The sequence below is a fragment of the Zootoca vivipara genome, chromosome 6 (assembly GCF_963506605.1).
Source record: "Zootoca vivipara chromosome 6, rZooViv1.1, whole genome shotgun sequence".
Lineage (NCBI taxonomy): Eukaryota > Metazoa > Chordata > Lepidosauria > Squamata > Lacertidae > Zootoca > Zootoca vivipara.
The window spans coordinates 45,223,267-45,237,284 of NC_083281.1; the positions used below are offsets into that span (position 1 = coordinate 45,223,267).

Consider the following 14,018-nt stretch of genomic DNA (forward strand, 5'->3'; position numbering starts at 1 on the left):
TGTGCATGCACCAGTCCTTCCCAAAATAGCAAAACTTGCTTTTGTTGTACCATTACTGTGGACTTTCTGAAATCTCAGATACTATTTATGCCAAAAGACTGAATGAATCTCAGAATTAAGAAGCTGCAAACTGTCACACCAGAAGGCAGTTTGAATTTTTATTATTATTAATTTACAGACATGTCCGTGTCCAGGAAGAAAGAAAATAATACATTTGCAATAGAACTCTGATGGCTATTCGATAGCTGGGCTTTCAAGCTACAATTGCCATCAGCTTTCATGCAAATAGTCCTGGAAGAGAACTGAAAGCAGTGACAAAACATCAAGAGAAGCCTACAGTGATGATGTGATCCTTCCTGAGCAGAAGTGTATTGAGAGTTGGAGCAGAACCACACAATTTGGCACAATGCTGTCCATGTCTCCCAGTGATGCAGCAACCTCTGAGTCAGATACGTAGATGGCAAATGAGGGGGAGAATGAAAGCAAGACACTTTTGGTTACCAAACTTCATTCACATAATCTTCTAAAAATGGACCCGAATTGCGAGTTTTTGCTGACTGGGTCAAGCATCAGGAGTGGCATCATCACCAGAAAACCAGGTTGTGACATTTACACAGCCCAGGAAGAAAGGTTCTCACGCTAGGCTGACAACCTTTAATGTGTGTTTTAATAGTACTAGAAAAATACGTGGAAACAGTTTAAACTTCTTGCGAGGGGATTCCTCTTCTTTTTTGGGTCTTGGAACTCCCTCTCACAACTCTTCCATCTTATCGGCGTTGGTTCAGTCCTGTGAGATTCCTTATCTGTTTGGTTCACAAATAATATGTCATTAAATATAAAGCCAATAAGAAAATTACTTGCTGCAAAGAGGCAGCATGGGAATATGCCACTGCTCCTTATGACTGGGAAAGGTAACTCTAGCAAGCTGCAGTTTTCAAATGGTGTTACAGGGAAGCAGTCCCTCAATGAGAATAAGATCAATAGGGTGAGCAACCTTTTTCTGAAAAAAACGCTTGCCCTCACCCCTGAACAACATTTCTCTGAAACATGCACCATGTGTTTCAGGGCATGTTCCCACTCACAGGATGGAAAGTGAGGCCCTAACAGGCCTGGTCAGTACTCTGGAGGACCTGAACATGTTGCCCCCAAACATACACCAGAACCCTGCATAACACTCACAGGTTGCTTGGCAGGAAAGTGGACTGTGAAGATAAAAATTTGAAAGCAACAGCTTCCAAGGGCGGGCATCGGGCAGCAACAGATTATAGAGAGAATTCCTACACTTCTTGTGGTTGCTCACTAACTAAGGAATTTAACATTTTATTTTGGATTCATTAAACAAAATGTATATGCTGCTGGATTTGTAAAAAACAACAACACCTAAGCGGTTTAACAGTATATAAAATAAAACACTGAAATTATTTGTAAAAAACAGTTATTTAAAATATAATTAAAATCAACTGCAGCAAAAAATAAAAAATACGTGTTGGTATTCTACTTGGCTGAGTGAACAGGCTTACCTAAACAAACATGTTTTACGCAGGCACTGAAGGATATAGGGAAGGTGCCTGCCTAATACAAATAGGCAGGGAATTCCAAAGTTTAGGTGCTGCCACACTAAAAAACCAATTTCTTACAAATGCAGCTCAAGTATTATGTGGCCTCTGTAACGGCTCCAGTCCTGCAGATTGAAGCAGCTGAGTAGGCATATATGAGTAAGGCGATCCTGCAAGTAATTTGATCCCAAGCTGGCTTTATATACCTCTGCTGTTTGAAGGATTCTTGAGTAATGAAAGACATTGTGCGCAAATGCATCCATACATATTAATCTGGGAAATTCTGCAAGTAAGACTACCTCGCAGATCCTCTTCTTTAAAAAAAAAAAATCATACAAGCACCCATTTCCCTTTGCATTCCTCCACATCCAGTATTGCATCCATAATTTCCGGGGGGGGGGGGAGCTGTTTGGTATGCAACAACCTGAGGAAATCCTGTGTCTGGCATTACTTACAGTGACAGCAGCACCCATCAGTCCCTGGACAAGGGCTTCTCCTGTTGCCTGCACCTAGGAAACAAAACACAGGCACTGAAATCTTCTGCTTTGTGCTGGTTTTGCATTGGTGGACCAGCCCAATATGGAGAGGCTGTAGCTCAGTGGCAGAGCATCTGCTTTGCATGTAGAGTGAGCCATGTTCAGTTTCTGACAGGACTGAGAAAGAGTCCTGTCTGACTCGGCATAAGGCTGCTTCCTAAGAGTTATTCTACAGTGATAGAGCTGACAGCAAGTACATGCTATTTGGCCGGAAGTATCTGTAGGAACCTGAAAAGGCACTACAGTGACATGCAATCTTAGGATCTCAGCGGGATCCAAAGACCTGCACGTATACAGCAAACACCAGGCACAATTGGAACAAACACAATCAATTAACATCACAGCAGCAGCTCCAGCACTAACAAAAGACTTGCTTAGAAATCTCCAGGAAGATTTTCTAAGCAAACTAGTCCAAATTAATTCAGAGACCAATAAAGTGTATTGCATTGAGTGCCACTTCTTCTCCTTAATGTAAATAATTAACTTACATTCTCTGCCAGGGCCTGTATGAGAGTGAAGCATTGTAAAGTTATGAGAAGCTGCACAGATGGATTAACTGCAACAATGTGGGTGATAATATAATGGTTCTTTCCAGTGCTATCACCACAGCACGTGGGCAGGAACCTAGTATGTGCCACGAGAGCCCTTTTCATATGTTGCACCGATGGGAGTAGTGCTAGACTTTGCCTGGCAATCTGTGTACCTGTCTGAAAAAAGGTCCTGACTTGGGTCAGCAAAATGCTGCATGTTTTTAATGTGGGGTGTAGAATCTTTGGCCATTTCCCCCCAAACTACACCCACATGCCCCCTCACATCTGATATCCTATGCAATGTCAGGTGCACGTAGGTAGAGACTGGCTGCCAATGCACATTAAGGAGACTTAAAATGCACTCCTAATTGGCAAGGCAAAGCAGGTTTCAGCTCAGCCAAAGGGGGACCTATGACTTGGCGGCTGCTTAATTACATGTGACCCTCCAAACACTGCAGGTCTACTCTTGTTCTCTGTGCCATCCTTCTGGGTCTCACTTCCCTATACAGTCGTACCTCGGGTTACGACCACCTCGGTTTGCGAACAGTTCGGGTTACGAACTGCGCAAACCCAGAAGTGTTTTCGCCGCGCATGCGCAAAATGGCGGCGCCCATCGCGCTCGGTTTGCGAACTATTCGGGTTACGAACTGCGATCCGGAACAGATCGCGTTCGTAACCCGAGGTATTACTGTATATATGTCAGGTGGGGAGAGAGAGAGAGAGAGAGAGAGAGAGAGAGCCTGGGGAAAATACCATAAATGGGACAGAGCTAAAATAGAAAGAGCAATGAAAAGGGTGAGGGAGAAGAAGACCGTGACAAACAATTAGTTCCAACCTGCGCTAATGGAAGGGGTGGGAAACAGAAGAAAGCTGAAACAGAGAGAGATGGAGGAGAGAGGGGGAGACCTATTAAATCCTGTGGTGCTGCAAATTCCACCCACTTTGGCTCTGGCCCCTGACAAACTAGCCCTGAGGAAATGCACCCTCAGCAAACAGGATAATGGTTCCCTAACTAAGGGATGGGAAACTGGTGGACTGAGCTTGGTCTGCCAGAGCTGCTTCATCTGTGCATCCCAGACTCCAGTGTCTCTCTTCTCACTTTAAGTCTCTCACATTCCCCTTGCTGCAATCTAGTCACAGCCACAAGGTGAACCAGATAGACAGGACAAGAGCACTGCAGGCAGGCTGGCAGGCAGGCACACCAACAAAATGAGACACCTGAGCACAATGACTAGACTGGAACATCTTTCCAAAAAGGCACTCTAGCTACAGCACTCTGTTGCCATGCCTCTGACCTCACCTGCATGCCTACCACTGTCTCTTTCCTCCATCTCTCTTGCTCTCACCATGATCAAACTGCAGCCATGAGAAAAAATTAGGAAGATGGAAAGAGAAGGCAGAGAGAGCTGGAGGCAGGCAGATAGGTGCACAGGGAATTCTCATAAGTGCCATCTGATGAGAAGTGCCTGCCTGTCTCCAGCAGTCTCCTCTTTCGGATGGATTGTGGAGAGGAAAATGAGAGAGAAACTTCAGGTAGGCTTTGGCCCATCCACTTTAGCTGCCACCATGAGTTTATATACATGAATGATTGTATCCACCTATGTTTTACTCAGAGCTGAAATTAATGGACTCTAGTAAGTCACTTCCATTAATTTCAATGGGTCTACCCAAAGTATTGAATAAAACCTGCATTAGGACCTCAGGACTGTGTGCATGTTCTTGTAGAACACCCAGGCTAGATTGAGGATTATGGAGGCTAGATTGGTGCACTGGCAGAGAGGAGTAAGACAATAGCCAACAAATTTGTTTGGGGCTATAAAAGGCACAGTTCTCTTCCCCACACGAATCTCCCCAAATCTGAAACAATGAAAGCTTGCTTCTAGAATTCCCAGTAGCTCTACACCAGGCATCCCTAAACTGTGGCACTCCAGATGTTTTGGCCTACAACTCCCATGATCCCTAGCTAACAGGACCAGTGGTCGGGGAAAATGGGAACACTCATAACACTGTGTGACAGCAGCTAAAGCATTAAATCTCCTAAATTAGACTAAGAATACAATTTAGCATTCATAAATGTAACAATCAATTAAAAATATATTATGAACCCAAATCCTAATTATCTGCAAAATATGTGCATCATAAATGTTTAGAGGTATGTGAATGGATGGATGTGTGAATAGTTGTATCTTTGCAAATGGGGAAGATGCATGAACAGATGTTTATGAATGGGGCAGAGGCAAAAGAAAGGTGCCTTCCATTAGTCCACTTCTGACTCTTGTCCTCCCCACTTTCCCCCCAAGCAAATGAGTCCTTAACCCCATGAAGGTTTCCCACCTATGGCTTAAACTGGCCTTTCCCAACCTGGTGCCCTACAGAAGTTATGGATTACAACTCCCATCAGCTCCAGCATTATATGACCAAGCTGGCTGGGGCTGATGAGCATTGTAGTCCAAAATATATGGAGGACAGCAGGTTGGGGAAGGCTGGCTTTAACAGTCAGGTGAAGTTACTTCTGGGGTTTAAATGCACACATATGAAAATATGACCAAAGCTACAGTTCACATGTGCCACAGAAGACTGTGTTGTGTATAAATGGATATTAAGGCATCACCTGCTTAGCTGTGTGTCCCATGTTCATGGCATCAGCTATTCTGTTTTGTAGGAAGGACCAAGTCTCCTCAAAGTCAGGAGAGGAGTCCTGAATCATCACTAGCTCTGTAGTGTTGTAAACGCCAGCAAGCACTGCTCGACGAGTGTACCAGTTTATCTGTAAGGGTAGAAACCAAGAGACAAAGTTACATGAGTACCTGTACCTGAGTGACAAGGCCTGTGAAGTCTTAATTTCTTACAGGTATGAAACTATACCAATATGAAACTATCCCATCCATGACCAGTAGACAAAGCACTTAAACCCTGCATTATTATTTTTAAACCTAGATTTCTGTGACAAGTGAACCCAAATTATTCACCAAGAATTGCTGGATTCTGCAATGAGTTCTGTTGGGAAGGTGTCACAGTATCCTGTCTTTTTATTGCAACATACACGGACTACAATCCTATATCCATTTATATGGAAGCATATTGCATTGAACTTGATGGTACTTACTCAGGATTTCACTTGAACAATTAAGCAACCCTCTGAAAATAATTCAGCACATACCTTCTAGTAGAATAGAAATTTTGCCCAATAAATCATTCCAGCATCAGTCTATCAAGCATGTAAACCAGGGATTAACACAAAAAACACAAAAAGGACAGTCAGGATCCTCCAGATCAGCAAAGTGGAGGTTATTATTGAACCAGCATCTGTTTGGGGTATTTATCAGTTCACAGGTTACATAAAACTATGTTAGGCACACCACAGCTGAGAACCAATTACTATCTCATTCAGCCTGTCGAAACTTCAAAAAACATGTCACTCAAAATCCATTATAACAAATAACATTCTCCTATTTCTTTTTATCACTTCTTGAACTGTTGTTAACCAAAGTGGAAAATTGGATTCTTTTGCCACTGCCTAATGAACATATCTGGTGCCATACACAATAGTTGCAATGAAGTCCTGCCAGCAACACAAAGGCACTTTCCCAGTTTCCAAGAAAGCTCAGGGGGAGGGGGGAGGGAAGAAAATTAAGCAGTATTTGTAAGGCTGAATACAATTTCATCCACAATTTGCATACTCCAAAAAGAACCTTAGTTTCCTGGTGTGAGCACTGTCTTTTATTTGGCTTTCTGGTTTATTCCTTTAATTTGTTTGTGTGCTACTTATTTGTCACCGCAGTGGCTGCTATTTTATCCTCACACAAGTTTATTAAAGTCATTCATTAACAAGACCTACTAAGCTTTTCCTACGCCTTACTTATGTAAACGCAATAGGTCAAGTAATTCATTAATTGCTTTAATTAAGATATAATTTACTTTGCTATTATTTCCTGCCAGAAAGTTGATGGCTCTCATAAGCCCTGGGTATTTTTAGGGAGCTGCTTACGAGTTTTCAAAGAACATCCATCACTTTCTGTTGTCCCGGTTGCAGGTGGGATACTGAAAAGCAAAACTGTGGCAAATGGCCAGTTCAACTCTCTCTGTTTGTCACTTAAATAAATACATTCCACTTTGTTTCTTTCTATAAAAGGAAAACAATTTTATAATTAAAAAACCTTACACAGTACAGTCAGCTAATATTCTGCCAGTTTCAAATATATCCAGTTCTAAAAGTGCTGTCTGCTTTGATTTGGTCATTTTAGCTTGCATTATTATGTTTCTTTTAATAGTTTTTATAAGGCTTTATTTTCTCACCTTAGGTGTCTTCAAGAAAAGTGATATACGTATAAACATTGTAACTTAAATCTGTTTTTTGTTTTAATTTGCTAACAGCATGACTGGGCACACCACTAAGCAGAGGGCTAGTGAGAGCCCAGTCATCCATTATCCTTACCTGCCCAGACACACTTGGATGAGCTACATATTTATTTTAGCTTATGCAGGCTGACGATATGTACAAAGTGCTTGCAACTCTATGCCCAACGCATGGCCTCTTGAGCCCTGCCCTTGTTGCTTTATTAAAACTAGCAGAGGAGATCTGATTAGCTGGGTGTGATTAATGAGTCACTGTGTGAAGGGGTAGTCCCCACCACTATGAAACAGGCAGCAGTGCTACCACTTTTAAAGAAGCCAGCTCTCGACCTGCTGGTTTAGTCTGAGCTAACTACCAACCAGTAAGAAATACCCGCTTTTAAGGAAGGTAGTGGAGAGTCATGGCAGGGCAGCTGCAGGCACTCTTGGCTTGTATGGATTATCTAGCCCTGTTTCAATCTGGGTTCAGGTCTGGTCATGGGACTCAACTGGCCTTAGTCACACTGATAGATGATCTTTATCGAGAACAGAGCAAAGGGAGTGCAACTTTGCTCCTTCTAAATCTTGCTGCAGCTTTTGATACCATTGACCATGGTATCATCCTAGATCAGCTCAATGGGATGAGTATGGGGGGCCCTGTGTTACAACGGTTCTGATCCTACCTACAGGGCTTTTTGGACCCATGGCACTTAAAGAGTTGTATCCTCCGAAGCTCTTTGGAAACCAAAATCGTGAAAGCTTTTTAGCACCGCAAGTGTTTGAACTGCGTAATTTTCCCAAGCACAGCCCAGAATATATTTATCATGCAAGGCAGAACATTTCAAGCTTTCCTGTTTCTCCCCAAAGTCCTATCTGTGTCATGCTGTGTCATGCTCAGACTTACATCGGTGGACTGGTCTCCTGCATAGTGCCACATGTCATCCACCATGCTCGTCAGGAGGTTTAGGCTGGCTGGGATATTGTGTGGCAGCAACAGCACACTAATAGCCTAGGGAGGAGGAAAAGCCAGATAAATTAATGAGGCAAGGAGAAGCACTCTTCACCCACAGACTTTCCTTCCCTCTTTTCTAAACACCTTGTTTTCATCTGCAGCAGGAGTAATCCAACATCATGTTTTTAGACGTCTAATCAACCCCAGATAGCATAGCCAATGGTCAGGGGTGAGGGGAGCTGTAGTTCAGCACCATGTTGGCTATCCCTGCTATACAAGTCTTCCCAGTATTGATTCCTTGCCATTTCTGCATACATGATAGCTTCAACTCCACTGCCTGTGCCCATCTTATGGGACAGAAAACATTGGTAATAATTTTTATTACCATAAGAACCTAGCAATGGCAGCCACCAGACCCCTAAAGCAATTCACAGAGAAATCCAGTTCAAACTTTGATACCAGGGCCAATCTAACTCAAGCTTGAATTTCCTATCATACTTGAATAGGAAAAATAAATTCTGGATATGCTTGATATTTTGTGATTCCAAGATGATGACTGCTACTAAAGGCCCTTAGGATCTGAAAAAAAGTGAAAGGAATTGCTTCCCACCCCGCACTCTGGTCAGGTTACCATCTCTCACCCTAATCAACATGACAGCACTGCTGACTGGATAAACAGAGAGAGGTATAAGCAGCTGGGAAAGGAGATGAGGACAGAGGATGAAGAAAGAGCCATTGAGTGGAGGGGGCCCTCTTCCTATCCTTTGGACCCCCTGGAAAGCTCAATAAACCTGCTGTACCTGGAACTGGGTATGGAGAGTGGAGCTGAACGGGACATAGCTATGGGCAGCCTGAGGAAGTATCATCCACCTTGGACCCACCCATAAATCTGGCCCGCCGGTCGATTTAATCCGGCCCCCGTGGTAGTATATGTTCTGGGGTAAAATCCTAAAAAAAGCTCAGCAGTCGGCCCTCACACATGTTCATTTAATCAAATCTGGCCCTCTTTGAAAAAAGTTTGGTCACCCCTGGTGATGTCTGCTGTTTCCAGGAACTCTTCTCATAGTGAGACTTTTGTGGGTGAGCTGAGTTTGTTTGGTCCCTGGGTGAGAACCTGGAGGCTGAGAGGGGAGAGTGTGTCAGAAGGGAAATGAATTGATACTGATTTTTTATGTATTAGAACCTTTGTACTGTATTAATGTAACATTTTTATATGTAACTGTATTTTTTGAAGTATTTTGTTTAAGTTGTCGCTTCAGTTTTCTGTACACCACTTAGAATTTTTTAAAATATATTAAGTGGTACATAAATTAAATAACCAATCACTCGTCCTTTAAGGAATTTGGGGTGACAACGACAACAGCAAGGGTGATCTGCAACTCAATGTTGTAGCATATTTCTGCCCTCCATAACAAGTGTTTCCATTCAAGGTTCCATCCATCCTAGAATAGCAGCCTAGTAGTGCTACTCATACCTCAAGGGGGAGAAGGACAGCTGTTCAGGAAGGGGGAAGGGGGGAAGACACATTCTTACCCCTCCACTCTTCCAATACCTCCCTAATATGTGGAAATCTCTACTTTAACTTCAACCACCTGGCTTCCCAGGGAATTATAAGAAATATTCCAATTCTGCTATACAAAGCAATGAACATAGATAACACTCTGGGATATCCCATGTTTTCAAAAATAATGTTAGGTTTGTACCTGGGGCCATTTTTCAATATATGGAATCAACATTCTCAGCCTGGTCTCCAAAGCATCCTTTAGAAACTGGTCTGTCTTCTTCTTCCTTTAAAAGGAAAAGAGCATTTATTGTGATTTTATTCTTTAATCAAAAATCGGTAGGAAGATGCATTAGGGAAACTACCTCACAAGTGCCCTCCTTGTGACCAGATTCCACGGTTAGGCTTTCTGTGTCAACATACAATTGTCACCTGTTGTGTTTCTGCCTGAAATGGTGGCACAATAACCTCCCACAGCTGTAGTGACCAGTACTCACTCTGCTTGACCGAGCTGCACCAGTTTGTGTTGCTCTTCTAAAAGTTCAGTCAGCTTGGAGTTACACTGGGCTACAAAGTGCAGGATCAGTTCGCTACCATCATTGTGAAAGAGCCCTGCTGCAGCAACAGAGAGACCCAGTGACTAAAAGGAAGAAGGGAAACAAGTTGAACAGGTAAATCACCCAGGAGCCAGAAAGCAGGCAATACTGTTCTACAGCCTGTTTGGTACAAGCATTCCAAGCAAAGCAACAATGCTGTGGGCAACACTGTGTTCTACATTATGGCCCTTTCTCATGTGCAGAGTAGCTTTCATGCTGCTGTTAAAACTCAGGCAGCTCTGCTCTACACTGTAGGTTTATAAAGACCCTACAGCTAATCCCTCTGCAAGTCTGCATTGCAATGATATCATCCAAAAACATCCTCCAAATTACTGTTTTCCATCTGCAGAAAGTAGAAACATAGATTCCTACAATGTAGGAGCCCTCAAGGCAAGACTTACGTCATGTCTTGCATGTGCTTTGTGGGTAAAGACCCATTGTGGCCAACAAACTTTAAAATGGGTTAATTGCAATGGCTCCCCACCAGGCAACTCTGGGAGTTATAGCTCTGCAAAGTTTTAAGTTCTTTGTCGCAAACCTCTCAGTGCCCACATAAAATAAGAATTGTTCTGGGACCACCACAACAGTTAAAAACTGACTGAGGCTGCAACTCTAACTCTTCTTACTTGAGAGTAAGCCCCACTGAATTCAACAGAATTTACTTCTGAGTAGACACGGTTAGCATTGCTGTGTTCAGCACCTCATGCATATGCTCCCTGCACCTCCTGGCACATCAGTCCTCTTGATAGCTACCTTGGCTCCCTCTGCAATAGCATCTGCTGTCCAGCCATGAGTGGGGACAAACTCCAGAGCTGCTGTCAGGATTTGATGCTGCAGCTGTTCCTCACTTTCATAGCCCTCTGATTCTTCACCTCCTTGATCCGTGTAACTAGGGGAATAAAAATACAAAGTCGCACCCTCAAATACCAAGGAGTCTGCCATTTTGGTCTCCCATATCGCTTTTCCATTGCCTTCATAATTCCTGCCAATTTAAAAGCTGCCCAGTTTCCTGTGCTCAAATTTTTGCTTGCTCAGTGTACACAATGTTAGTCTGTTAACATTTACAAGGGCATCATTACCTCCTCTGAGAAATCCAGGGATCTGCTCATCACAAGATCAGTATGGATTTTGTGGGGGCAGTAAGAGAAGACACACTGCAATGCTGCTCACGTCATCCTGGGATTACAGGCATAGGAAGGAGATGCCAGCTTCAAAAGAACTCACAGGAACATGCCTCCCCAGGGATGCAGAAATATCACATCCTGCTTGCAATACAAAGCATTATGCCAGAACTGGTTGTGAGTTTGTGGGAAATGAGATCTCTCAGAGCTTTAAGTGGTGGTGGGAGCATGCAGGTTACCTGGGGCGTAAGTGTGGATGCTCTTGATCATGCTGCTCCCCCACTGGCTCTGACTCCAAATGCTGCTGGGTGGAAGACTGCGGGGGCTGTTGTTTCTGCTCATCTGACGCTCTCCGCAGTACAGCTGCAGCCTGAATGGCACGTTGCACTGGGTATAGCTGGCGTCTGAAGACTGAAACAGAAACCAGTTCAGTTGGACAAACTATCGTCTTTATTAACTACATCAACTTCATTTTTGAAGTACAGTTATAAGAATTTAGAATCAAAGCAACCCAACGAGACAAGCCAATGAGATAGGAATGCCTGTTACCAAAAGAGAATGGCTTATTCAAGGCTACCTTCTAAATTTGCAAGGATGAGCAGAGATTTGGGCCTAGACTAAGCCTGTATATGCTCTAGTCTTCTCAAAAGGGCTGGGTTCTGCTCGTACAATCCATCACTGAACAAGTATTACCTTTGAAAGCCTCTTTCCTAACATGCCAAAAGAAGTTTGCCAATGCAAGCGGAATCTTAGCCAAGAATTGCCCCATACCCAGATTACACTGGCAATTATCTATATGTTTGTCAGTCCAGGCAAATATGCTTTTTCTTTTATTATTGCAGAAGGACATATTTCTGTTCAGTGAAATTGAACAAGTGAAAGTGCTGAACTGCTTTAGGCCACTCAAACTACAAAATTCTGAGATAAACAAATAATCACTTGATTGTGAGTATGCAAGAAACTTGTTTGGTTGGTTAGCTTTGTTGGCATGTCCATCAAACTCCTTCAGTGTAAGCTCCAGCTCCTTGGTGAACAGATCAGTAGACATTTGGATATGTAGACACAAATATTCATCTGAAGCCATACTCCAAGTAATCAAATTAAAGGTGGTATTTGCATCATAAACCCTTTAGAAACTCAGAACTAAACTTGCCCAGGAAGTCAAAACCTTACCCTTCCTCCAAATTCAAGAGGCGTGTGAGGAATGGCTGAAGTAAACTGGGGGACTGCATTCTGCACACCTTGATGAAGGGGTGTGTTAGACTAGGTAAAAGGTAAAGGTAAAGGGACCCCTGACCATTAGGTCCAGTCGTGACCGACTCTGGGGTTGCGCGCTCATCTCGCATTATTGGCCGAGGGAGCCGGCGTATAGCTTCCAGGTCATGTGGCCAGCATGACAAAGCCGCTTCTGGCAAACCAGAGCAGCACATGGAAACACCGTTTACCTTCCCGCTGTAGCGGTTCCTATTTATCTACTGGTACTTGCATTTTGACGTGCTTTCGAACTGCTAGGTTGGCAGGAGCTGGGACCAAGCAACGGGAGCTCACCCCATCACAGGGATTCGAACCGCCGACCTTCTGATCAGCAAGCCCTAGGCTTTGTGGTTTAACCACAGCGCCACCTGGGTCCCTCTAGTGTTAGACTAGAGCTGTGTTCAAATCCCCACTCAGCTATGAAGCCCACTGGGTGATCTTGGGGACCAGTCACTGCCTCTCAGCCTAAGCTACCTCCCAAGGTTGTTGTGGGGTTTTAATGAGGAGGGAAAGAAAACCATGCATGCCACCTTACGCTCCTTTAGGGGGAGGGGAGGTGGGATGTAATTGCAACAAAAAAATATGAATAAATGAAAAAAATAATAGTGGTAACAATAATAATATTTTATATGGCCCAAGTTTAGCTATGGCTTAGCGTTCAAACCAGGTGTAAAGAGGCTGAAAGCAAATAAATAAATGATTTATAATTTTGATTGTACATGAATAATAATAATAATAATAATAAATATATGAGCAACAAACACCAGCCTGACAAGGGTTGAGTTTCGGAGGGTTCAGAAATCCCGGTGGCTCTTTCCCTTTCCTGAGCGTTATTTAACACAACAGCGTATAATGATTGCATGAATTGCGCAAATGAGCCGCAATTAATCGCCTCCCCGGCCCCTCAAGGCGAGTTAAGGGGCGCCCTTGGGTGCCACTTGCCCTTCGCCTCACCTTTCCCCGCCCACAAACCCCGCTCAGGCCCCGGCCGCAGGCCCCGTTTCCCGGGCGCGGAGGGAGTGGGGGGTCGGCAGGCGGCCCCCTCCCTTTCCCGCCTTCACCCGCTGCCCGAGCTGCTCCTCACCCGCCTGGCAGCGCAGCAGCCCCCAACCCGCTCGTCTCAGACTCGCCGCGGCCGCCGCCATCTTTACAGTGGGCGAGGGAGCAATAAGAAGCGCCTCGGAGCGGGAAGCTCGAAGGGGCAGCCGCCATCTTTGGAGAGGGCAAACAGGCAGTGGGAGGAACCGCCCCTGCTGGCAGGCTTCGAAGAGAAGCTTGAGCTATAGAATAGAGTTGTCTTCATAATCCACACTTCCGGGCTTTACTGGCTTTCTGCTGCAACTCACACTGCAAGCTATAGCGGCATTGCATCACAAATAATCGTTTTGAGAGGCTTTTTATTTTTACAAGCAAGCGGCGTATAAATTTATGAAGCAAATAAATATGGCTAGAAATAGTGTGCTCCCTTAGAACGCAAGAAGGTACCTGTTACCCAGATAGTTGTGGGATTCCAGCTCCCAGATCACCCAGCCCCATCAGCGGCCAGGGGCTATTTAAAAAAATCACCCCATGACTCATGACTCGGAGAATCATGGACAATGGCGGCTTTGGGGAAATTTAGACTTGTGTTCCTCTTCCAT

At 44.1% G+C, this 14,018-nt stretch overlaps 1 protein-coding gene across 1 annotated transcript; it reads right to left on the reverse strand.

The window, feature by feature from the left end:
• Nucleotides 1–145: 145 nt before the first annotated feature.
• Nucleotides 146–13,575, reverse strand: COQ9 (coenzyme Q9). Its single transcript, XM_035117852.2, has 9 exons — nucleotides 13,463–13,575; nucleotides 11,364–11,535; nucleotides 10,757–10,892; nucleotides 9,905–10,047; nucleotides 9,610–9,694; nucleotides 7,859–7,963; nucleotides 5,234–5,389; nucleotides 2,012–2,065; nucleotides 146–803 (listed from the first exon to the last, which is right to left on the reverse strand). The coding sequence occupies exons 1-9, from the start codon at nucleotides 13,521–13,523 to the stop codon at nucleotides 768–770; spliced, it is 948 nt and encodes a 315-aa protein (XP_034973743.1). The 5' UTR covers nucleotides 13,524–13,575; the 3' UTR covers nucleotides 146–767.
• Between the last annotated feature and the right edge of the window lie 443 nt (nucleotides 13,576–14,018).

Coding starts and splice junctions, on each gene's coding strand:
- COQ9 (XM_035117852.2), bottom strand. CDS start 13,523: ATGGCGGCGGCCGCGGCGAGTCTGAGACGAGCGGGTTGGGGGCTGCTG. Junction 10,893..11,363: donor CATCCACACTTACGCCCCAG/GTAACCTGCATG, acceptor TTATTCCCCTAG/TTACACGGATCAAGGAGGTG. Junction 2,066..5,233: donor TGGGACACACAGCTAAGCAG/GTGATGCCTTAA, acceptor TTTGTTTCCTAG/GTGCAGGCAACAGGAGAAGC.